The sequence below is a fragment of the Hypanus sabinus genome, chromosome 22 (genome assembly GCF_030144855.1).
Source record: "Hypanus sabinus isolate sHypSab1 chromosome 22, sHypSab1.hap1, whole genome shotgun sequence".
Lineage (NCBI taxonomy): Eukaryota > Metazoa > Chordata > Chondrichthyes > Myliobatiformes > Dasyatidae > Hypanus > Hypanus sabinus.
In genome coordinates this window covers 61,308,571-61,333,273 of record NC_082727.1, presented here as the reverse complement: position 1 = coordinate 61,333,273, position 24,703 = coordinate 61,308,571, and the positions used below count along the sequence as shown (strand labels likewise).

At 41.0% G+C, this 24,703-nt stretch overlaps 1 protein-coding gene across 1 annotated transcript in view; it reads left to right on the top strand.

The window, feature by feature from the left end:
- Window positions 1-2,950: 2,950 nt before the first annotated feature.
- Window positions 2,951-24,703, top strand: part of ablim1b (actin binding LIM protein 1b) — a 400,575-nt gene continuing 378,822 nt past the window's right edge. The window contains exon 1 of the mRNA XM_059947911.1: window positions 2,951-3,209. Within this exon, the coding sequence (XP_059803894.1) occupies window positions 3,197-3,209 (13 nt within the window). The 5' untranslated portion in view covers window positions 2,951-3,196. The remainder of the gene's footprint in view (window positions 3,210-24,703) is intronic.

The window sequence follows — 24,703 nt, the reverse complement described above, 5'->3', positions numbered from 1 at the left end:
CTATTGTAACAAGATTGTAAAATTGTAACAATTTCGCTGAGCATCTTGGTTGCTTTTCAGCGGTTACTATGTTGCATGGGAGACTCTACGTTCTTGCACCCATTAAACTAAGAAGTGTGGGGGCTTTCTTTTGCTTCACATTGTTTGCGTTACAACACCGTCTCACCCTCTCGATATACGACTCCCAGCCTTCACTGGCACTATCAAATTCTTTGAATTCAGTGCATTTTTCTCTGTGTACTATGCTGTACTCACACCTTTGTGAGCGTCTGTGACGGCCTTCTCTGTATTGTTCAACTCTCGATGTTTCATGCTGTAACTGTCGGTGCAGCTTGCGACATTTTCTGACATTTGGTTTTGTACTCGTCACCAATTTGTTGTGTCTATGCACAACTACATATCACTTAAATAAAAGCACGCGCATGGGAGGATAGAGATAGAGATAAATACGTAGTGTTGGGGTGAGGGGTTCATTGCTCTAAAAGATATAGATCCATGCATTACACTTCATATATTACTTAATTGCTTTTTACACTGCAATAAAAATATTTGGTGATACAGAGATGAGTAGTCCCTTCCTGCTTTTCAAACCATGTGTCATAAGGAAGGCATTGGGAGTGGACTCAAATGCAAGACACAGACACTGAACTACTGGGAACAGGACTAGGCATGAGAAGGATGCAAGGAAAGTGGGGAAGAAAGGACACAGAACATGGCGCAAGCCCTGGGCGAGACAAGGATTCTGGGCCTGGGCTAGGACTTGACTAGGATAGCAGAACCAGGACATGGAACTGGGAACTAGAAGCCTGGGCTTGGACTCCGAGCCAGAGACTGGGCAAGGACCCAGAACCTGGGTCTTGACTCGGGCTCGGACCCTGGAACTAGGCAAGAACAAGACATGGCTACAGGACAAGGAGAGGCAACAGGACTGGATGTGAAACTCCTGGACAGGACAAGGGAACCCCAGCACCGGGCTGGGCAAGGCACATGGACAAGACGAGAACACAAAGCTGTGGCTCGGACAGGACAAGGTTCTTGGACGTGGCTAGGACTGGATGAGACCCCAAAGCCTTGACTTGGTTGAGGAAGAGACAGGAATGCAGAAGCTTGGTCAAGGGAAAGCCTGGAACATGGAACACAGAGCCGGGACCCCTCCTTGGAAACAGGACGTAAGGCCGGGACTCATACACAGAATGCAGAGCCGGGACCCCTGCTTGGAAACAGGACGTAAGGCCGGGACTCATACACAGAATGCAGAGCCGGGACCCCTGCTTGGAAACAGGACGTAAGGCCGGGACTCATACACAGAATGCAGAGCCGGGACCCCTCCTTGGAAACAGGAAGTAAGGCCGGGACTCATATACAGAATGCAGAGCCGGGACCCCTCCTTGGAAACAGGACATAAGGCCGGGACTCATTACACAGAATGCAGAATACGACGAGACAGTTCCCAACACAAGGTAGCAGCAGACAGCCGGACCTACCCAGTGAAGGCAGAGACAGTTCAAAACAACAAAAGACAGTTCCTTCTCTTGATCCAGTGGTAGAACTTGACAGTGGTGAAGACGAGGCTCCAGGAGGAAGGTGAAGAGAAGGGGTTTGGACAGGAACAATCCAGCAGTCAGAGGCTGAATCCTGAAGCCATTTATGAAGCCAGCCCAAACAAGAATCAGCTGCTTAAACAGAAACTGGGGAAAACCAGAAAACCTGGAATGAGGAACATGGACAGGACTGTGAACCAGAATGTGGATTTCACGGCTGGTCCACGACACCATGCTGCCCCAGCAATCTCCAACAACCCTGATTAACCCTAACCTACTTACAATAACCTAACCTACAATAACCAATTAACTTCCCTGGTACATCTTTGGATGATGGGAGGAAACCAGAGCATTCCATGGGGACAATGTACAGACTCCTTACAGACAGTACCAGAATTGAACTTCGAGCTCTGGAATGCTCCAAGCTATAATAATGTTTCACTAACCATTACACAAACAGGTGCTCAACTATACCTGCAAGTGACAGGTGGATTACTTTCAAATTAGCCTGGTTATTGTTCTGTGTGACAAACGGAAATGGTCTGAGTATGTAACGGTTGTACATTGTGTGTTTTATAGGATTGTTTTTATATTTATTTTTATTGTGCTCTTTGTGGTTATTGTGTGTTTTTATGCTGCATTGGACCCAAAGTAACAATCATTTCATTCTCCTTTACATTCATTGTTGAAGAATGACAATAAACTATCTTATGTCTTTAATTCTCTCTACTCACCCTATAGCACCTGTTACTTATTATCTAATTTATTTTTCTACAACCACTGGTGTTAGTTTCATACATCAGTGACCAATTCCCTCTTGATAATATCAACTTTGTTCTTTTTCTTTAATTCCTAAACTACTGGTCCGACTCTGTTATCCAAGGGATTACAACAGAGCTGTTAAACGGAGAAATGGACAGTGACCAATGCAGGGAAACTGGAGAGTGGGGAATCAGAGGGTTTACAGCGAAGTCATTGATGCCCCTGGATGGGGCAGGACAGAATGGACAGCCCTTCTTTTCAAATGTCGATGATATGATCGTTCACCCACGTTCAGGATGATCATACGCCCCGCGAATGTTCAGTATTCTGTTTTGATGCTGAAATTGCAGAGAAATACTTCGACTTATTGCAAAATATTTATAATGTTCTTAATAATGCATGCTCCTGTAATATTAATGTTCGAATATAGTTCACAGATTATTACTGCTTCAGATAAACCTTTGATATTTTTGAACTGCTGCAGATTATATAGAATAACGATGACTAATTCATTGCAGGTAATGTCCATTCGCTGCATGATCAGATACTGCGTTAAAATTACAATATGATGGCTTTTTATAGCTTTTTCAGGGATTGGCGTGAAGGAGAAGGCTGTGGGAGGTGGCTGTTGCATGAGCTGCCGATTGTTTGGCGCTGGTGATGCTGTGTAAAAGGAGGCGTCCGCCTAACCCTCTACCATCCGCACCAGTCTCAACTGGGCTCGGCTTTCTGCACTTGTTGTCGTCTGCCCGCGATCCGGCAAACGCAGCCTCCGGTACAGCGACACTCCCGGGGAAACTCGACCCCACCTCCTCGCCTCTCCCTCCCCTTCGCCACCTGCCAGCTGTGCTCAGCGCTTGCACTTCCGATAAAACAAGCGCATCTACCCAGCCATGTCCACTCGAGGTGAGTGACTTCAACCAGAATGTGAAAGTAGCGAGCACAATTGTCGGTAAACGTTTCTCACCCATTGCTCCTCGTCTGCTGCAGATAGATTGTTTTTGTTGCCCAGTGTGTGTATGGCTGGATATAATGCGAGAAAGAAAACATGACCGTGTATGTGCTTATTTTTGTGGGTATTTATATCTACGTGCGGAGAATCCGCATACTATTTTAGGCAGAGACAGGTGGATTATTTTAGTTGGTGAAATTCGCGGATAACCGAGCTGCTCCGCAGAATTTTGCAACTGCATCGCAGTGTGCGCCCGTCAGACCAGCCGGTCTGAATATCCTGACTGCAAATCCACCCAGAACGTCGCCTTCGGATGAAGATGATATTTTGGACCTGGGGTTCATTAATTCCTAAAGAAATGGAAACATTTGGAGCATGTTTGCGCTGCGCCACCCGTGCCAGGGAGAAGGGTTGGCGCTCGTTATCCCGGGAGCTCTGCAGCCGAGCCTGCGGAGAGAACTACTGATCCCCCGCGGGCGGAACGAGCATCGAGCCACGCTTGCTGCAGGTGGCTGCTTGCATTGTGCGACTGTTCCCAGCAGCTTTCTGCGGGGCTTCTCCACGTATTTACTGTTTTGATGCCTCCCCAGTGAGACAGACGCATCTGAAGTTCGTCTGGCTGCCGGCGAGTGTCGTACCGGTGTGAATCCCACCTGCCGGGAGCAGCACTCGCGCTCTGTTGATGTAGACTGGTTTCTTCCGCAATCTCTGATTGGGAGGGGCGGGGGAGATCGCTCACATGTAACACTAAACCACCCTTTCTTCCCTTCCCCCTTCTATTCCCCACTCAGGCCTCTTACCTCTTCTCCTCACCTGCCTATCACCTCTCCGCCTATCCTCTTCCTTCCCTTTCTACTATGGTCCACTCTCCTCTCCTATCAGATACCTTCCTCTCCAGCCCTTGACCTTTCCCACCCACCTGGCTTCACCTATCACCTTATAACACTCCTCCTTCCCCCTCCCACCTTTTTTTATTCGGGGGGGGGGGGGTCTTTCCCCTTTATTTCCTATCCTGATGAAGGGTCTCAGCCCAAAACATTGACTGCTTATTCATTTTCATAGTCCTCCAATGTTTTGTGTGCGTGGCACTAAACTATCTTTTCTATATGGTCGGGGTACAGTTTTCTGCGACCAAGCTCAAATAGCCATGGAGGCTGATTACACTCTGGGTATCGCAGCCTCTTAAAACAGCAATCGCTTACTGAACCTTCCAAATGGCAATTTAACCCCTTACATGAACCAAATGCAGCACATTTCCCTTCTCTGGATTCCCCAGACCACAGCATCCGTTCCTGGCATCAAACCAACTGTTATGCTGTTTGAACCCTTTTCCATAATAGTTAAGTAATGCTCCTGCCAATGGAGACTAGAAAAAAAACTTGTAATGGGAGAGGCAATTCTTTTTCGAGTTTATTGCTGTTGTGTTGGCTGTCGCAGGAAAGCAGCATCCATCGTTAGGGGTCCCCACCATCCAAAACATACGTTCCTCTTGCTGCTGCCATCAGGAAGGAGGTACAGGAGCCTCAGGACTCACCCCACCAGGTTCAGGAACAGCTATTACCCCTCAACCATCAGGCTCTTTTTTTTAACTTTTTTTATTGCATTTTTAAATGGTTACAAAGTATGAAAAAACAATGTATATAACCCATACCCCCTCCCCTTAACCTCTCCCCCCTAACTGCCCTATAGAAAAAAAAAGAAAGAAAGAAAGAAAGAATGCCTGGTTGTTGGAAGATCTCCACATGCTCCATGGAATTCGTAATAACTTTAATATGTATATTTATTTCTTTCCCCTAATAACCAATTGTTTCATCTTCAGAGCATCTATATATTTAATCCTGTCTTTTGTAAATAAGGGCTCCAAATTTTCAAAAATGTTTCATATTTATCTCTTAAATTATAAGTAATTTTTTCTAATGGAATACAACCATAGATTTCTTTCTTCCAAGAATCTATACTTAAATGTGTATCCGATTTCCAAGTAACTGCAATAGCTGCAATAACTGCAATAACCATCAGGCTCTTGAAACAAAGGTGATAACTTCACTCAATTTCACTCACCCCATCACTGAACCATTCCCACAATCTATGGACTCACTTTCAATGACTTTTCATCTCATGTTCTCGATAATTCTGTCTGTTTGTTTGTTTATTTAGTTATCTATTTGTTTTCTTTCTTTTTGTATTTCCACAGTGTGTTGTCTTTTGTACATTAGTTGTTTGTCCACCCTGTTGGGTGTGGTCTTGATTTCCGTATTTACTGTGAGTGTCAGCAAATGAATGAATCTCAAGTGCGCTTTGATAATAAATTTACTTTGAAATAATGATCGGCTGCTTCTGCCCATGGAGACGCACGAAGCTTGGACTGGGAGGGGGAACTCTTCCTTGAGTTTCTTGCTGCTATGCTGGTACAACACAACTCTTGAGAGAGAATCTTCTTGTAATATTCCTAATGAAGGGACAACTATTTCTGATTCTGAATGAATAAGTGATTAGCTCTCATCCCTATAGATGGAATAGATATTTCAGTCTACAGTAAGTGAGATTTCTGAGCATGAGCATCCAGCATCTATTTTACTTCTGGATCATCTTACTTGTGTTCTTTGTAAATTGAAAATATTTTCCCTTGAATTATTAAGTAATATTCCCAGAGCTAAGCATGATTCCAAATCCTACATCTTAGTGTTGGGATCGTAGTGAACTGGAAGGGACTGTGGGTGCGGGTTTAAACAAAAGTCTTACATGATTGTTTGCTCTGTTTAATTCTGCTGCTGAAAATGTCAGGCCTGCATAGGCAGACACTTCCCAGTCTCCACCAAACTAACGTGAGTCACCTTCTACTCATTTCCAACTCATCACCAGCAGCCTATTTAAACCCAGCTCTCATCCACAGTCCTTGTTCATCCATTGAACCAGCCAGCCTCTTCTTGTTGCCTCTAGCCTTTGGTTACCTTGTTGCCTAGTCGTGTTAAGTTTCTGCTGTCTCTTGTGACCATTTTGCAGTTTATTAGTAAAGTGCTTGCTCACTACTAAATTGCCTCTTCCTCTGTTCTGTGCTTGGACATTTACTACATTTCTGGACATGAAATTATTTGTGGAAGGGGAAATGACTGCAAAGTAGTTCATATACAATGTGTCCTGAAGATTGAAGATTGTGGATTCTGAAAAAAAAACAATGAATATCTAGTATATTCCACATGAATACTGAAGGATATTTTGGTTCAAAGTGTCTTTCTTACTGACAAATGAATATTATATTTGTGACCTCTGATGCCATATCACATGACATTGGTGATCATGGTCTTTCTATGACCATGATTGTTCTTGGCAAATTTTTTTATACAAGCAGTTTTCCATTGCCTTCTTCTGGGCAGTGACTTTACAAGACAGGTGACCCCAGACATTGTCAATACTCCTCAGAGATTGTCTGCCAGGTGTCAGTGGTCGATAACCAGGACCTGTAATATGCACCAACCGCTCATACGAACACCTGCTTCTTTGGCTTCACGTGACCCTGATCAGGTGGGGGGTGGGGGCTAAGCAGATGCTACACCTTGCCCAAGGGTGACCTGCAGCCTAACATAGGGAAGGATCACCCTGTACCTCCTTTGGTAGAGATGTATCTCCTCCTTGCCACCCAGATTATATCAGCTTTATACATTTCCAAGTGTATGCTTTGTGATGGAGCCATTTTGTTAGTGAAGTTTTTGAGTACTTTTCAATTCAATTTGTTTAATTGTCATTCAACTATACAGGAATACCTACGAATATAGCCAAACAGTACTGCATCAGTCTGGGGGCAAGGAGTAAAACACAGTGCCAACAGTCACACTGTACAAAGCACACACAAGACAGCAAGCACATAGAAATATCAGAAAGATACAGCCACGAGGAAAGACATAGCTCGAGCCATGGATGCCACAGAAATCTGCAGTCCATCACAATATAGTTTGTCTTCTGCCGAGTGAACACTGGGGGGCAGTACTGACCCCAGCCTGGATGCAGTGCCACACTGCTCCCGGTGGAGCATATACCGGCTCTGACGCCTCTCTCCTGGGGGCTGTAAACAGGTGACGCCAGGGCCTTAGGCCTAGTCCTCACACATCCAAGCACACAGGATAGTGATAATACATTTTAAGGGGTTAATTAACTGGCAAAGAAATAAAGAATTTAAACAGTTACATACTCTACAATCAAAGTCAAGCTGCAGTAATAGCAGGATTGAATGCAAAATCCAATGAGATTAGAAAAAAACTTATTTCAGAATTTGGTTTATTGATTGTGTTTCTGAGGTCTGTTGTGTGGGTATTCTTAGCAACAACTGTAGTATCGTGAATCATGACAATTGATCATGTAGTTTTGTCAAAGATGCATCAGTGCGCTGTGGATTTCATGTGGATGCATCCACAATAGGAACTTCATTGCTGCAAAGTTATAGGATCAAGAGCTGCCTTGTTTCAAAAACTGATCCTAAGTACAGACACTGATTTGTTCCTCACACTGCATCTCCAGCAGAGACCACTTGTCGATGCAACCTTTGCAATAGACCCCGTCACTCTCGCATTGGTCTTGCCAGCCTTAGCTGGTACTGCACTAACAATGTAAATAGCTACATCCATGGTCAAACTCAACCAATAGAGGGCCACACCATGTTTACTTCATAAACAGGAGTAAGTCTGCAGATGCCGGATATCGAAAGCAACACACACAAAATACTGGTGGAACTCGGCAGGTCAGGCAGCATCTATGGAGAAGAATAAACAGTCAACATAGGAATAGGTTGAGTGAACTCGGCCTTTTCTCCTTGGAGCGACGGAGGATGAGAGGTGACCTGATAGAGGTGTATAAGATGACGAGAGGCATTGATCATGTGGATAGTCAGAGGCTTTTTCCCAGGGCTGAAATGGTCGCCACAAGAGGACACAGGTTTAAGGTGCCGGGGAGTGTTACAGAGGAGATGTCAGGGGTAAGTTTTTTTTAACACAGAGAGTGGTGAGTGTGTGGAATGGGCTGCCGGAAACGGTGGTGGAGGTGGATACGATGGGGTCTTTTTAAGAGACTTTTGGATAGCTACATGGAGCTTACAAGTATAGAGGGCTATGGGTAAGCCTAGTAATTTCTAAGGTAAGGACATTTTCGGCACAACTTTGTGGGCCGAAGGGCCAGTATTGTGCTGTAGGTTTTCCATGTTTCTTCACCTGGTTAACTATAGACTCTATGGCCGCTTTATTAGGTACACCTGTACACCAGCTCATTAATGCAAATATGTAATCAGTCAATCATGTGGCAGCAACTCAATGCATAAAAACATGCAGACGTGTTCAAGAGGTTTAATTGCTGTTCAGACCAAACATCAGAACGGGGAAGAAGTGTGATCTAAGTGACCTTGACTGTGGAATGCCTCACTGTTGGTGCAGACAGGGTGGTTTGAGTTTCTCAGAAGCTGCTGATCTCCTGGTATTTTAGAAACATAGTAACATAGAAAACCTACAGTGAAATACAGGCCCTTCGGCCCACAAAGCTGTGCCGAAAATGTGGTTACTTTAGAAACTACCTAGGGTTACCCATAGCGCTCTACTTTTCTAAGGTCCTTGTACCTATCCAGGAGCCTCTTAAAAGACCCTATCGTATCCGTCTCCACCACCATCACTGGCAGCCTATTCCACGCACTCACCACTCTCTGTGTAAAAAAAATCTTACCCCTGACATCTCCTTTGTACCTACTTCCAAGCACCTTGAACCTGTGTCCGCTCTGAACACACAGTATTCAGAAAACAGTGTGAAAAACAAAAAAATCCAGTGAGCAACAGTTCTGTGGGCAAAAATGCCTTTTAATGAGGGAGATCAGAGCAGAATGGTTGAAGCTGACAGGGAGGCGATAGTAACTCAAATAACCTCAAGTTGAAACTTGATTGCTGTGCATCTCTGAACACACAACATGTTGAATCTTGAAGTGGATGGGTCGCAACAGCAGAAGGTTATGAACATACACAATGTAGATCCATTTCCTAGGAATTGCTCTTGCATTGTTTCTCAAATGCTGCCTCTGATATTAGTATGAATCAGCAGCTGAAGCTGATGAACCTACACTCAGTGGCCACTTTGCTAGACACAAGGAATACCTAATAAAATGGCTGCAGTCTACATTACTTCCCCTGCAATGATGCTGCAAATGCATACATTTCTTTGATAATGTTTTACCTTCTACTGACAGAGCAGCTAAAAACTTTGAAGCAATTATGTCAGGATAAGTAACAAGTAAAATACATTTCAGCAGTTTCAGCGAACTAACATCTATATGTTCACCATCATGATTAATGTGTGGAGGAAATGCACTGAACCTTCTGAACTAATAGCTCCGAGAATCTTCAAGGGTCAAGTAGCTTAATTAGTTTTAAATCAGAAGACGATATGAATAGATTCAATCCTGTCTGTTTGCCACATATGAAGCAAACAATTCCAGTATCAATTAAACATAGTGGCGCAGTGGTTGGTGTTTTACAGAACTAGCGACCTGAGTTCAATTCCAGCTGCTGCCTGTAAGGAGTTTGTACGTTCTCCCCTTGGAATGCATGGGTTTCCTCCAGGTGATCAGTTTCAACCCACGGTCCAAAGGCATACCGATTAGTAGGTGAATTGGTCATTGTAAATTGTCCCATGATTAGGCAAGGGGTTTATCTGTGTGTTGCTGTTAGAGCAGCTCAAAGGGTCAGAAATTCTGTGCTGTAACTCTAAATAAGTAACAAATGAATGAAGAAATAACTACATACATACATAGATAAATACATACATAGCTAGATAGACAGATTGACACATAGGCAGACAGATAGATAGATAGATAGATAGATAGATAGATAGATAGATAGATAGATAGATAGATAGACAGATAGACAGATGGATAGGCAGACAGATAGATTGATTGATAGATAGATAGATAGATAGATAGATAGATAGATAGATAGATAGATAGATAGATAGATAGATAGATAGACAGATGGATAGGCAGACAGATGGATAGATGGATAGGCAGACAGATAGGTTGATAGACAGATAGGCAGACAGATAGGTAGACAGATGGATAGATAGAAAGTTGATCAACAGATAGAGGGATAGATAGATTGACAGATAGTGAGACAGATAGGTGGATGAATAGATAGATTGACAGATAGATGGATAGCTAGATTGATAGATAGATAGATAGATAGATAGATAGATAGATAGATAGATAGATAGATAGATAGATAGATAGATAGATAGGCAGATAGATCTGGTATGGTCTGATCTGGAAGTGGTTGCAAATACAAGTTAAATCCAGTTCATATTCCTTAACACTAAATGAACCAATGCTATGTAATCCAATATCTATATTGTGATGTTAACTGGAGCTAGCATTTGCGATAACACTACATGATTAATGTAAATGAAAGCATTTTTGCAAAGAGTAAGCCATTCTCTATAGATAAATATTACATACAACAAGGCTGTTGAGACATGAAGTTTCTATTGGTTTTTCGAAGGCCTATCTAATTTGGTCCACTACCTTGCTAAAGAGGTCATCGAATATAATTGTACATGTCTAATTTTCTATTGAAATTTATTATTGAATCTGCATTCACACATTACATTTCAAATCATAGCAGTGCATTGCACAAATAAATTCTTCTCATCTTTTCTTTTGACATTATACCAAGTATCTTAAATCTGAAAATGTGGAATTAAGATACTGGAAGATAGTTGGCCGTAACAGGATATTTTACAGGGGCAGATGGCATTTGTTACCAAGCTCTGGTTGAGAAAATGTTTGTGGGCCAGGCTACTGAAAGTACAGGTGCAGACAGTCATTGAACGAAACTGAGGGGCTGAGTGAATGAGGCAAGCATTGAGTATCCTCTGCACCCTCACGTGAAGTCAGCGGATCCCAACCTTTTCTTATGCCGTGGACCACAGGTTGGGAACCCCTGCATTAAGGGTTGTGAAATGTGTTAAAGAAGCAGAGAACAGAGAAGGGAATATAGAGTGAAATAAATATTTTTAAAAAAAGCTCCACGAGGACCACAGTCTTGTCACGGTTTGGAGGCTTGTGTGATTCGATGATCCAGGGAACTATATTAGCTGGAGTCAGGGCTTTAAGCTTTGGCTCTTGGTAGAGTCCCCCCATGCCAAAAAGTTCAAGGAGTAGAGGCCAGATTAAGAGAGGTTCACCAGTCCTCCAGGTTTGGGAGTTCAGCTCAGGGCTAATAACCCTGACTGGTCAAACAAAACTGTTATGGAAACAATGAAGAATCCTTCTACATCTGAGTGTGACGGTATTCCTGAGTCTCCATCCAGGACTTGCATGACCAACGGTAATGAAAACTGAGAGGAAGCTACTAGAATGATGAAGGAAGCCCAGAACACCGCCAGAGAAGATGGACAAGGACGTACGGAGATGGAGAACCTTCACTGCTGCCCCAAGTGTCAGCAGATATGAACAAGTCAATGTTAAAACGTGCACAGAGAAGGAAAGGAAATTGAATTAGGAGAGAAAGGAGAGAAGTCGAAGAAAGTTAGGATTCCTGAATCATTGAGTGGAATGCCTGAGTGCCTTCAGGCTTCTGTACCTTCTTCCTGATGGTAACAATGAGAACAGGGTGATGGGGTTCCTTAATGATGGATGCCACCTTTTTTGAGGCATCGCTCCTTGAAGAGATCCTGGATACTGTAGAGGCCAGTCCTCATGATGGAGCTGACTAAGTTTACAAGTCTCTGCAGCTTATTTCGGTCCTGTGCAGTAGCCTTCCCATACCAGACAGTGATGGAACCAGTTAGAAAGCTCTCCACAGTACATCTGTAGAAATTTGCAAGTGTCTTTGATGGCACAGCAGATCTCCTTATGCCATTTACATGGGCCCAGTTCTACCAATTTTGCTTGGAACTGCTGGACTTCAGTAATTGTACTGTAAGTTCATGACTCCCAAGTGAATCTAGATATGAGCCTAGAGCTCCCAATGAGAACTGGAATTGGTTTTAATATCACTGTTATTAATTGTCAGAACAACAAATTTCACTATCATGGAAACAACAATGAAGAATCCTTCTACATCTGTGTATGACTGTATTCCTGAATCTCCATCTGGGACCGGTATAACTGACAGTAGCGAAAACTGAGAGAAAGCTACCAGCATGATGAAGGAAGCTCTGAACACTGCCAGAGAAGATGGCCAAGGAAAGACCTTCATTGAAATTTTATATATCTGGAAAGTTGTTTTGCAGCAGCAGTACATTGTAATACCTACTAATAAAAAAACTACAAGTTACTATATATGTATGTGATTTTTTAAAAATACTGAGGTAGTGTTCATGGTTCACCCGTCAGATCATCAGCAGTCCCAGGCCATTCTGCGCACTGCTGTTGGCCAACTTGTGGAATTCAGTAATGGGACACAAGCTTCTCCAGATGTACAGCATTTATGTTGGGCCCAATGGAACCACTGATTTCAATTTCAAAAACAGCTGATACCAAAAGCACGATCAGAAACTCACTTACTTTATTTAAACTTCAGTAGAGTTGACTTTAATGTTAGCTATTGTTTTAATAGTTATTGATGTTTTCAAGTCATATTTGGCTCAAAAAATAAATTGAATTATAGGCTTTTAAAATATTTATACATGTTTATACATTTTGGTGAAATTTCCGGTTAATGCTCTTGATAGATTTGGTGACTTGTCTGACCTGTGATTTAATTGGCTGTCAAACCAGTAGGCTGCGGGGCCTGATAATTTTGATTAAAGATACCCCATCTACACCTGCCAACAGTAATCAGCTAGGGGTCAGCTTTGCAATGGAAGATTGCTCCCAAAGTATACTCCAAGTAATAGTGGACATTTTATTCAGTTGATTGCTGGGCTGTGAACTCATGCTGAGGCAAACAGATTGAGGCCTTTTTTTGAACCTAACTGAACTATACATCTGAGTTTTAACTTTGCTTTGACTTTGGCTGAAGCTGCTGAAATACTGACAGTATTCAAAAAACATAATCTTTGTTCTGTTGAAGATGTGTATGTTTTTAAAACTGTTTTATTATTGCTACGTGTACCAAGATACAGTGAATAGCTTGGCTTGCAGACTGTTCATAGAGATCAGATCATTACCCAATGCTTTGAGGTAGAACAAGGAAAACCACTAAACGGGCAGAATAAAGTTTTTAAAACTTCTGAAAGAGTGCAGTGCAGGAAAATGGTAAAGTCCAAGATCTTAATGTGCCATTAAATAACGTTTACTTTATGCTGACCATTTGTCTCATCTACATTGTATTTTTATCAACTGTCTCCTTGTGAATGGACCAAAGACCAGTGTAGTTGTATACTTACAATTTTAGAGCTTTATCATAACTGGTATACTGGTCTAACAGCTAGAATTAATCATTAATTTAGAAATACAAACTTGAATCCCACCATGCCAGAGGGAGAATTTGTATTCAAGCGAGCAAGTCTATATTTGTATGTTTAAAAAAATGCCATCCTTCAAAGCAATATCCATGAAAATAGTGTTTATCTGTTCACTCATGCCCTTCAGGGAAAGGCAATTACTATTCAGACGTTGTCTCACCTGTATGTGCCTCCAACTCTGCCAAAGTGTTTGATTCTTAACTGCTTTTTTACCTCCGGCGTTAAGTGTGAGGAGTGAATGCTGCCATTGTGATTTCCATGTACTATGAATGATGTTTTAATTATGTTCTTTTTACATTCATTTCTGAACTTTGCAGGACTCTACACGACTAATTATGCACTTTGAAGAGTTGATGTAAATGTTGTAATATTGCATTGTTGTAACGCAAGTAACACACCAGCCAACTTGCACCCTCCCAGCTCCCATAAACAATGTTGAAGTGTGTTGGCAATTGGTTTATTCAGAAGTGGTGACTGACAGAAAAATAATAGACCAAATGACGAGAATAGCTCTCATAGCATTGGATCTTATGTTCACCTCAGTGAGCAAATGGAATCTTACCAGGAAGATGTTACGTGCAGTTGCTCAATATGGCTTTGAAAAGGAAGCCTTGACTTTTATGTACTGTGGATTCTAGGTAATTGGGCCATCTTTTATGCTGTTTATTTGTTATGTGCCATGTCATATGACATGGGCAATCATGGTCTCATTATCATAATTGTTCTTGGCAGATTTTTCTACAGAAGTGGTTTGCCATTGCCATCTTCTGGGCAGTGTTCTTATAAGATGGGGGCCTCAACCATTGTCAATACTCTTCTACCTGGTGTTAGTGGTCGGACAACCAGGACTTGTGATATGCACCAGTTGCTCATACGACCATCCACCACCTGCTCCCATGACTTCAGGTCTTCAGGTGACCCTGATTGGGGGAGGGCTAAGCAGGGGCTCCACTTTGCCTCAAGGTGACCTGCCAGCTAATAAAGAGAAGGGGCATCTTACAGCTCCTTTAGTGGAGATGTATCTGAACCCGGCCCACCTAATTTTTTTTATTACATACTGTATGCAGTGGACTCTAGTTAATCAGGGTAGCCATTTATAAGGGACAACTCTGAAAACAAAAACTAATAGCGAAAATTGCTGGTGTCCCCTTCATTTATTAGGGACACCATGCCACTTAATTGGGACAGGAAACTGTTACTGAACAGATTCTAGCTGGTGTCAGTCACACAGACTTGTGTGGCTGTAGAACCCTACACTGTGCTTAAAATAAACAGTTCTGAATTAGTGTAATTGTGTGTGTTTGTGTTCAAAAGAAGCAGTGATTTTTGTCATTGATAGTTGGCAAGAAATAGGTAGTAAAATAATTCTGAACTGTTTTGCTCACTGTGGTTTCAAGCATTCAGGCTTGGAGATGCCAGAAACAGCCGTGAGTGAAAATGAAATGATCTCACTACTTCAACAAATTAGCAACTATGACAAATTTGAAGATATCAACAATGATCTTGAATGTTACAATGAAAATGAATATTCAGAGGATGCAATCATGGAAAGCATTGTATGAAGGCAGTCCATTATCTGGTGGCGGTGTCTGTGCTGATTTTGTTCAATTACAGTCAGTCAAAAGAACACGGCAGCAAACACTGGATGGATTCCTCTGTCGATAACGATTAGGAACTAATGCACAGTTTTGTAGTACTGCAGTAGTATTGGCAGAGTTGTAATTTGTTCTGTATTTCATTTAAGTACATAATTTGTAACTCAGTTTGTCATTTTTATAACTTTTAAACTATTTCCATGAAACTTCAGCTAATTGGAGCAGCGCTTAATTGTGCCAAAATGTACTATTCCAAATGTTTTCCAACTAACTGGAATCCACTATAGTCTTTTCCTCTGGAGTGGAGCCTAACCCCATAACCTCCTGGCTCAGAACTTGCCAAGCAGGGTGTGTCTTCACCGGAAGGACTACCATATTACCACCAACTTCTCCTGGTTCTGAAAGCAATCTACCAATGCATGTCTGTATGTATTACAACCAGGCCAGGCCTGGTGCTGCTGCTGTCTAATCGCAGGGCAGAGGTTAGAAATGTGGTAGAGTTGATATATTCATGATTTTGCTCTTTTTCTCAAGGAATTGTGCATGGTTTCCAGACAATTTATATCATTGGTTTCCAGACAATTCATATCATTGGTGATGCATTTCACAATAACCCATTCAAACACTGCACGTGTGCAGTACCTTACAAGGGTAACATTTTAGTTGAGAATTTGAGCTTAATAATTTTCTTCACTGGATTACAAATGGACCTGACTTCCATCTACAGTGGGCTGTGCTTGATGATCTAACCACCTTTAAAAATCAAGCCACACTGTGCTCAAGTTAACTTTGATTTAGCAGAGGTGTCTTTTCCAGAAAGCTGATAAAATTTCTTGGCGTGTAGCTGAGGCACTTAAGGAAATCAATTTTTGTGATCATTGAATGATTTTGATGTATAAAGCATTTTCCTCAAATGCAGGCACAGACTTTCTTAAGTTGATTACCAGTAATGTTGTATTGACAGTGATTGAACAACAGACTCGCCAGAATGAAATCTGGGATAAATCTCAAGGGCAGAAATAAATCTTCTGACCAAATGCCATTTGGATAACCAGATTTTGAAAATTCCACATGGTCTAAGATTATGCAGGAGCTTTTCTGCAGAATCTTCTGTAGTTCTCTGAAAGACACAAGGTTCTGAGCAGATGCTGGAAATCTTAAGCAACATGTGCAAAATGCTGGAAGAATTCAGCAAGTCAGGCAGCATCTACTGAGGGAAATAAAACAGGTTAATGATTGGCCAAGATCCTTCAGAAATATTGCCTGATGAAGGGTCTCGGCCTGAAATTTCGTCTCTTTATCCCCTTCCAGAGATGCTGCTTGACTTCCTGAATCCCATCAGCATGTCTAAAATAATAGATGTCTCCTGATATTAGTGGTGAATGATAATTATTATCTAATGGGGAAGGCCATATCACGTAGAAGCTTTCAATGGGATTATAAGTAGGATCACAGAAACTCAGATTATGGCTGAAATGTTTTGTAACTCACATCTTGGTTCTTCAGCAAATAACATTTTATGGGAAATGAAAGTTGGTCTCAATTTTAAGATTGTCAATTAAACTATTCCCTCCTGAGGGGGAGAGAGTTGTAAATTGCCACCATACTTTGGCCTTGTTAATGGTTTGATGCTGATTTCAAGATGAAGCATCTGATAGGTGACAGAAATCCATTGCTGGCCAAGTTGATTGTCAGGATGTGTGGATCCCAGGATGTGGCTGTACTCGGTGTTTGGCAGCAGTAATTTCATTGAAGTTATAGTATTCTGTTGGAAAATTGTACACCATCCCCTGAATATCATAAATCATAATTTTATATCTTTTGCTGTATTCAGCTCATGTTCATCTAAATACACCCTAAAAATAAAATTATGTATATTTATTTTGCTAGTTTGTTCAAATAATTGTTTTAGTCACAGTCGTAGAAAAGTACACCTCCAAAACAGTCCATTTGGCCTATCTAGTCCGTGCTGTTCCATTCAAACTGCCTACTCCCATCAATCCGCACAGAGACCATAACCTTTCATACCCCTACCATGCATGTACCTATCCAAGTTTCTCTTAAACATTGAAATCAAGCTCACATGCACCTCTTGTGCTGGCAGCTCGTTCCATATTCTTGCGACCCCCCCCCCCCCACCCCCCGAGTGAAGAAGTTCCCTCTCATGTTCCCTTAAACTTTCCACCTTTCACCTTTAACCTATGACCCCTGATTGTAGTCCCACCCAACCTCGGTGGAAAAAGCCTGCTTGCATTTACCTTATCTATCCCCTCATAATTTTGTATATCTCTATCAAATCTCCTCTCAATCTTCTATGGTTCAAGAAATAAAGTCCAAACCTATTTAATCTTTCCTTATAACACCCTTGTAAATTTTCTCTCTACTCTTTCAACCTAATAATTCAACAAGATGATGCATTGTTACTGTTGTCAAGTAATGTTAATTTTTTAATTGTAAAACACTGCAGATGTTGGAGATCTGCAACATAAAAAGAAAAACCAGAATTTTTATCAAATAGATCAAAACCTGGCCGTCTCAAGAAGTGTTGGGAAATAATGAGAAGAGTTCTGAAATAAATCTTCTAAGAAGAAAAAGTTTTTTGTTTCTTTTTCTATTCTCTTTAGGACCAACTGATCTTTGATTCTTGAATTCCCAAGTAAGACTAGACATCAGCTTTTAGTCCGTTAAAATGTAGTCAGGGTCTGAATGGTATTATTTAGATCTGTCTATTGACTGTCAGTGAATATTACATTGGTCCAGGCATAATCCATCACCTTAATGGAGAAAAACTGTGACGTTTATTTGACAAGCTCTTTCATCTTTCAGCTTCCATGTCCCCTTAGCCATGGAGAGTATTATTGCTTGTTTTGTAAGTCGTGTTTCTGTTATTAATGTGCAACACTAGCTTGCCTCTTTTGTCACTTCCACCTATCACCTCCAGCCTTTTACATCATTCCCACTCTACCCCTCTCTTACCTGCTCAGCATCTCCCTCCCCTCACAGGAATCCAACTCTCACCAGCTATCTCTTGCTCTACCTCCATCCCTCTCCACCTTTTCATACTGGCTATCTCCACTCGCTCTTTCCAATTCTGATGAAGGGTCTTGACCTGAAATGCCGACCAACTGTTTCCCCACGTAGATGTTGCCTGACCTGCTGAAAATACCTCCAGTATTTTGTGTGTTGTTCCAGATTTCCAGCATCTGCATCATCTCTTGTGTCCAGATATCTTGAGGTAGGAACACATGAATTGTGTATCTGTTTGCATTAATGAATAAATGTAGCCAGTTTGCATGTAGAAGCCAGTTTTTTTCTTGGGGGTGGGGGGAGGGTGCAAGAGAGAAATTGCAGGAAACACCGAGCTGGTCAGGCAAGATGTGTATGAAGAGAAAGATTACAAAGAATCTTCAATCTGAAATATCAGCTCTAATTTTCTTTCTGCAGCTATGGCCTGACCTGAGTACTTTAAGCATATTCTGTTTATTATCTAAATTTCTTGCACCTGTAGTTTTTTAACACATCTAAAAATCTGTTATTTATTTATTGAGATACAGTACAGAACAGTCCCTTCCAGCAATTCCCCAATTTTAATCCAAAGCTAGTGACAGGGCAATTTACAATGACTGATTAACCTAACAACCGGTACATCTTTGGACTGTGGGAGGACACTGGAGCACCCAGAGGAAACCCACACATACAAAGTCCTTGCAGACGGTGGTGGGAATCGTACCCAGGTCACCTGGACTGTAAGGTGTTGTGCTCACCACTATGCTACTGTGCCACTCTATATACAATATTACTTTTACTATAGCCAACTTGTAGAAAGCCTGTTTAAAAAATCAGAGAAATGCCTGTGCAGATATTAGTAATTCCATCTGGTGTTACTGCTCATACTTGGATGAAAGGTTAGCAAGACCAATATTGTACAAATCCTCCCTCCCCTTTCCACCAATCCAGAATTGTCACAAAAATCTTAAAATCTATTTTTTGTTGAAACCCTAGTTAGAAGATGTTATCTGGTAAAGGTTTGTGTAGAAATTATTGAATTGTTCCCTACTGCATTTCTGTGAGTTAAGTGCACTGGATTATTTTTTTCCCAACATCTATTCTTACAGAACTGGCTGGGCAACAAATTCCATAAGTGACTCAGATTCTTCTGGAACAAAATGCACAGAATGCTGGAGGAACTCAGTGTGTCTGATAGCAACTCTGGAGGGGAATAAACAGACATGGTGAAGGGACCCTGCCTGAAACATTGACTCTTTAGCCTCCTCCATAGCTGCTGCCTGACCTGCAAGTTCCTCCAGCATTTTGTGCGTGTTGCTCAAGATTTCCTGAATCTGTGCAACTTCTCCTATAAGCTGAATCTTGTCTTCATTCTCTGACATTTGTGTAGCTCCTGATATAGCCCAGACTTATTAAATCATTTTAATTATATTAATTGTATATTGGAAGGGTGTTACCTAAAGCTGTTTTTTTAACTACTCTAACCTTATCTAGAAGTAATAAACTGAAACTAATGTGCAGGACATGCCATAATTTATACCCTGTTAAAAAGTGGATTTGGTATATAGTTCATTGCATATCTGTGGTGAACTACATATACCTGTCTGGACATGCCCCCCCCCCCCCATATCTCGCCTCATGTCTCTGAGAGTTATTGTTGGTGCATCAATAACCTTTCAATGATACAGGGCAACAATGTTCCACATGGACCAATCATTGCTCTGAGCGGGAAATTTTCATATGATCGGAAAAATGCATGTCACTTAATTTTTTTTTGTAATATGCACATCAAATAAATGCAATTAATGATGTCAGAAAGTCAAAACAACTGACAGGCACAATGGCAAATGTAAGATGTTTTGACTAGACTGCATCGGCATTCAGTGAGCTGCCAGTTTATTAACAATGAGCTACAGAGTTCCATTCTGTGTTTATTGTTACAATTTATAACAGTGTTGTATATGTTGAAGCTCTAAAATCCTTCAAAGTAAAAGTTGTGAAAGATTTATTTATAAAATTTATTGATTTTATTCATTACCATAAATTTCTGGGTATTTCATAATTATGTTAACAAGCTCAAAGTTGTATTATTATTATATAACATTCCAGCTGATTGGCAACAAAGGCTATGTGTGTGGGAGCATTTCAGTTACTGTGCACCGGCACAGCTTAGAGGGAACAGTGCAGGGGGACTACTTGTTCTTGATTTCTATTGCTGAACTCATGCAAGAGCTCCACCTGTCTGCTGTACTCATCTCTGCACACTGAGGTCCATGATTTCCTCTGAACTGAGAGTCGCAATGTGAATTTAAACTGGTTCTTCATTGCTGTTTCCATACGTTTTGACTAACCTCTCGGTTGTTAGCCCTGAGCTGAACCTCGATAACTTGCAGGACCAGTGGGCCGTCCTCAGTCTGGCCTCTGCTGAGGATGGGTTACTCCCCTAAGAGCCAAAGCATAAAGCCCTAACTGCAACCAACAAAGCTCTCCGCGTTATTGAGGCACGCAAGCCACCAAACCACAACGTTATGGTGCTCTTGGAGGTCAGATTCACTTGGTGTTGCACTCTTCCCTGTGACAATTGTTTTCCTGAGGGCCAAAACAAACAGTAGTTGAAGGCTGCATCAAACCTGTGCTATATTCAAAGTTCCGAGCTGACCTGAGCTGTATTTTCAACAATACCTTGAAGTCACTTCAGTTATCCGTAAGACTGGTTTCAATATCTACTAAATACAGTGCTGTGGACAAATAGGAAGGTGGTTGGGAAACAGAAGTAAGTGTACTTGGCTTTATATTAGGTCAGTAGTATTAAGTGTTGTTTGGTAACTGGAAAGGCATAATACACAGTGCTGTGCAAAAGTCTTGGGTACTCTATCTTACATATATATGCTTAAGGCTTTTGCGCAGTGCTGTATTATTACAGCATTAGACTAGTGTTGCTAAAATTAATACCTATTAAATTGCCCTGCATATTGCAAAAAACAAGGAATGGGAATTATTTTGGGCACTCGGACAAAGTGTGACAGAACAACAAAGCTATATTTAGGTCAGATTTCACATTGAATAAGCTGACAGTTTGAATTTCACTGTGTCTCTGTTTTACACTGTGATCTTAATAATTCCAATAGAAACTAAGAAAATTTGCAATTCAGGCAGCCACAAATTTAACTTGTCATATAATGAAGAAAATTTCACACTCATTTCAGTGCTGCAACTGACAGGGTAAAACATCTATCTAATTTTTAAAAAGTATGAAGATAAACAAAAATCTGATGTGATTTCTACTACAGGTCCCCCCCGCAATCTGAAGGTAGAGCGTTCTTATGAAACTGTTTGTAAACCGAAAAGTCATAAAGCAAAGAAGCAATGACCATTAATTTTTATGGGAAAAAGTTTTGAGCGTTCCCATTCCCAAAAAATAACCTACCAAATCATACCAAATAACACATAAAACCTAAAATAACACGAACATATGGTAAAAACAGGAATGATGTGATAAATATACACCCTATATAAAGTAGAAATATTGTATGTATGGTGTAGTTTCACTTATCAAAATTGGGAAGACAATGAGCCAAAGTTGATTTGGAGAAAAAAATCAGCACATACATGCATGCGTATGCACCTACACGCTTGCGCAAACAACTGCCCGCGCAAGGTTTCACGGTTATTGTAGTCTTTCTTGGGGTAAACACACGTATAAAGCGGGCGTCTTTTTTTTCGTTAAAGTGAAAATCCTCTTTGGTTAGTGAAAACAGGTACTAATGTTGGTCCTTCGTAACAGTGAGTTGTCGTAAAGCGAACATTCGAAAAATGGGGGACACCTGTATTAGTTCAGTATTGCTATTTAAATTAAGAGAAAAGAAACATATGATCTATCAAATCCATCCACTTGAAATACTCAGAATTCGTGTGTAAGACACAATGCTTAGAAATGTTCTATGTATCATTTCCACACTAATAACTCCAAGAATTTTCATCAAAGCTGTGGTTCCAGAGCTTTAAATTTGTTGTCCTCTGATATGGTTTGCGCTGGGATTATGGTCCTCAGTTTCTTTATTACAATGTGTGAACAAAATTACTAATGTTGTGTTTTGTAACTTCAGATCATTAAGTAATTCAAAGGAAGCCATGGAAGTCTCAAAACATAGGCCTAACTTTGTGCTTTACGTGAGGTACACAAGAATTGCCTGGTAGTGTGATGACGTATGCGATTCATGTATTTATACATATAACTCATAATCAGTTATTTTAATGAACAAGAATGTTAATCAGCATGTATATACAAGATTACTCAAATATCACCGAAATATTAACCATTGATATTCTGACTTAAAATTATATTAGTGTGAATCTTTTAGAAAATAATAAATTTATAAAATATTCATGATTTGCAAGTCAATTTGGTCTTAATTTCTGCAGTCAGCTTTGGTATCTCACTATTGAGTATGAATGTGCCTGTGTGTCATACAGGTTCCTTAAGCAAGTCTAAACCTGAACAGAGAATTGGTCTTATTTACCTCACAGGGCCAAGTTTTCCACTGGGAAAAGAATCTTTCTTCTGAAATGGGCAGATAGTTGGTAGATCATGTGAAAGGCTCCTTTTAAAAATAGCACTGTCCTCATGGTTAGAGATAAAGCAGTCGGAATAGATACCATGTGCCTGCCCTGCTGTTCAACTGCATGTTCTACCTCCTTTTTATCATCCTGTTAATGCCAGTTTATGGAAATGAAAGTTGGCCTTGAAGTTCAATTCTCACTGTGGCGGTTTGAAAATTTAAATATATTTGAAAATGACTCTGGGGATAAGTAGAAAATTTTAGAATAAAAGTGATCTTGCCTTGTTGACCACGGTGTGTATTGAAAGTACATGTGTCTTTAAGGAATATGTTTCCCTTATTGCATGACTGATACATTGTTGTCCCAGCCACTGTAATTGTTGAATGTTCAGTGAATTAAATAAGATGGTTAACTCTTGCAATTTACTTTACTGACTATCAGTTCAGAAGAGCCCATTGTCATTTACAATTTTATTTACACTGTTATGAACCCCGTAACTGGGTCACTTACCAGCAAAGATAGATACGTCTGTTGAAGTCTGATGATACTATTTTTAACAGTATTTATGAGTAAAAATACACAAAAATAATATCAATGCAAATATACAGATAAAATACGTCGTCAATACTAAATCTAAAAGTGCGGGTATAATAGTAATCAATAAGAAATAAGCTCTATTGTTGTCTAGGGGATAATATATTGTCCAATGGAAATATAAAGTTCACTCAGTTCATGCAGGCTGCAGCCGTTGGGGACCGCTGTGTTGCAATTGTTGGAGAGAGAGAGAGAGATTTGGAGAAAAACTTGCCTGCGTTCCTTTATGATTTTGATCCGTCAGGTGTCTCATTGCCGTGGCCGTTCAATTGAGACCTTTCCTTTAGCTAAACTGTTCTTCCGTGGTGAGCCCACCACCTAGGCAAAGGGAGGATGCACACGAGCCCCCACTGGCTTTCGCTATTAAATGCTGTCACGGGATTTCCAGCATTTCTCCTGGTGCGTCTAAAGGGGTTGTTCCCCAGACCCCTCTTTTATCCTTACTCACAGGGTCTCAGGTGTCAATCAAGTTGGGATGATGCGATCCCACTCTGGTTGTCCCCTGAGGGGCTTCAATGAATAGTACAGTACTCAATACACAATTCCTTCTCCAAGAGACAATGGCATTTTATCAGTGGTTCCATTCTGCTGATGTCAGGACACATTCCAAACCTTGTGTATTCTGGATGTCTCTCTCTCATTTCCTGGGTCCCAGACCCAAATTAATAGTGATCTTGCGATTCTCAAAAAGGAGGGGGTGATTTTGTACCCTTCGGCCCCTCTGAGTTGCTTCACATTCATAACAACACAAATATGTTTGAGGCTAATAATTGGCTTCTGGTGTGTTCAAGCAAGCCTTAGGCATGTTCATCAAGGGTAATAAATCGCAACATTGGTTTTTCCAGGGATATTCTGCTTCTGAATACAGGAACACTTCCCATCCCTCTGAAGGGATCCATTCACCTAATATGGATTCTCCCAAAAAGCAGCTTGGCATCCAGGAAACACAAGATGTATTTCCTTCATTGGTTAACAACTTGCTGCATCCATTTCCACTCTAAATTCTGGTGGATGGATGGTTTTGATCCAGTCATTCACAATATTGTGTCTCAGTAAAGCAAAACTTGTCGCTTTTATTCCATTTAAATTTTCAAAGGGGCATATATCTCATAAAGGAATTTGGAGAGATACCAATCAAGTAATCAGATTGTCCCCCAGACCTGGGAAACTGTTGGCCTTTCTCTCATCAAACAGTGTTTGTGACTGAGCCACAATTTGAAGGAGATTGTTGATAGCATTGTAGTTCATTTTTAGAATCCAAGAAG